The sequence below is a fragment of the Acyrthosiphon pisum genome, unplaced genomic scaffold, assembly GCF_005508785.2.
Source record: "Acyrthosiphon pisum isolate AL4f unplaced genomic scaffold, pea_aphid_22Mar2018_4r6ur Scaffold_10590;HRSCAF=11197, whole genome shotgun sequence".
Classification (NCBI taxonomy): domain Eukaryota; kingdom Metazoa; phylum Arthropoda; class Insecta; order Hemiptera; family Aphididae; genus Acyrthosiphon; species Acyrthosiphon pisum.
Genome location: NW_021758879.1, coordinates 1 through 1,047, shown reverse-complemented (window position 1 = coordinate 1,047; position 1,047 = coordinate 1). Strand labels below are relative to the sequence as shown.

The 1,047-nt window shown below is 30.6% G+C and overlaps 1 protein-coding gene across 1 annotated transcript; it reads right to left on the bottom strand.

Moving 5' to 3' along the window:
• Positions 1-103: 103 nt before the first annotated feature.
• On the bottom strand, positions 104-941 carry LOC107885736. Its single transcript, XM_029491837.1, has 2 exons — positions 262-941; positions 104-195 (listed from the first exon to the last, which is right to left on the bottom strand). The coding sequence occupies exons 1-2, from the start codon at positions 623-625 to the stop codon at positions 104-106; spliced, it is 456 nt and encodes a 151-aa protein (XP_029347697.1). The 5' UTR covers positions 626-941.
• Positions 942-1,047: the final 106 nt, after the last annotated feature.

The window sequence follows — 1,047 nt, the reverse complement described above, 5'->3', positions numbered from 1 at the left end:
TTCGGATAGCAAAATGAATGTACGATTTTGGTAGTGATTGTATTTTTACGATGATAAAAATTATTGGGAATAAAATTAATCATATTACCTATCACTTACAAGTTTATTGTTGAAAGCTTCCGATTAGACTTTCTGAATTACGAGCATTGTAAGGACACTTAATTTCTATTATGGCATTTTCTCCAACTAGACCATCTAATAAAAAAAGAATATTTAAATAACTACAATGAAATACATCTATAATTTAATAAATAATTATACCTGGACTTGCTGCCAAATATGGTAGATCAGAATCAATTATAAGACCACATGTTTGGACGTTTACGTTATACATTTCTTCAAACTTTTTCCGACCTTTCGATTCCATAACATTACCATAGGTTAGTTGTTTTGTTTTGGGATTTGGTGCGTATAGCAAGCTATGGATTTTTTTCTTACAACTAGTGTAAGGTCGCATTTTGCATATCGTGCCAAAATTTGACGCTGTGATTCGAAGTCTTCTTTCTTTATACCAAAGAGAATTATTACTTTGATCTCTTGTACAAATTTCGATCTCAGTTCTATCAGCCTCATTTAGTTTTTGTAAAAATAATAATTTTTTTTTGTCATAATCCTCTTTGGTCATTGTATCGATTAATGGTTCAGCTAACCCATAATTTTGATCCGCTGCTGTACATTGAGATCGGCTTTTGAATTTTGAGCTAGCATTGTTAGAAAACAACTGTCGTCTTTTTAAACAATTGGCTCTTATACGTTCTATATTTTTTAAATATTTTTTGCCAAATTTTCCTTTAAAAAACAGTTTATAGATACAGAATAAAGCATAAACACATTAATGTTATACTAGACAATTGGATTTATAATTACCTGGGCTTGTATTTTGCATAGTCTTATGAACCTGCCTAAGATACTGTTTTGAATTAAATGCAATTACAGCAGCTTCAACTCTAGTAAGTCGAAACAGTATTTGATTCATTTCTCGTAATAAACCACAAACTTCAGCCTGCGGTACTAAATTTATTTCACCTTCTTTTTCTCCAGGACAAA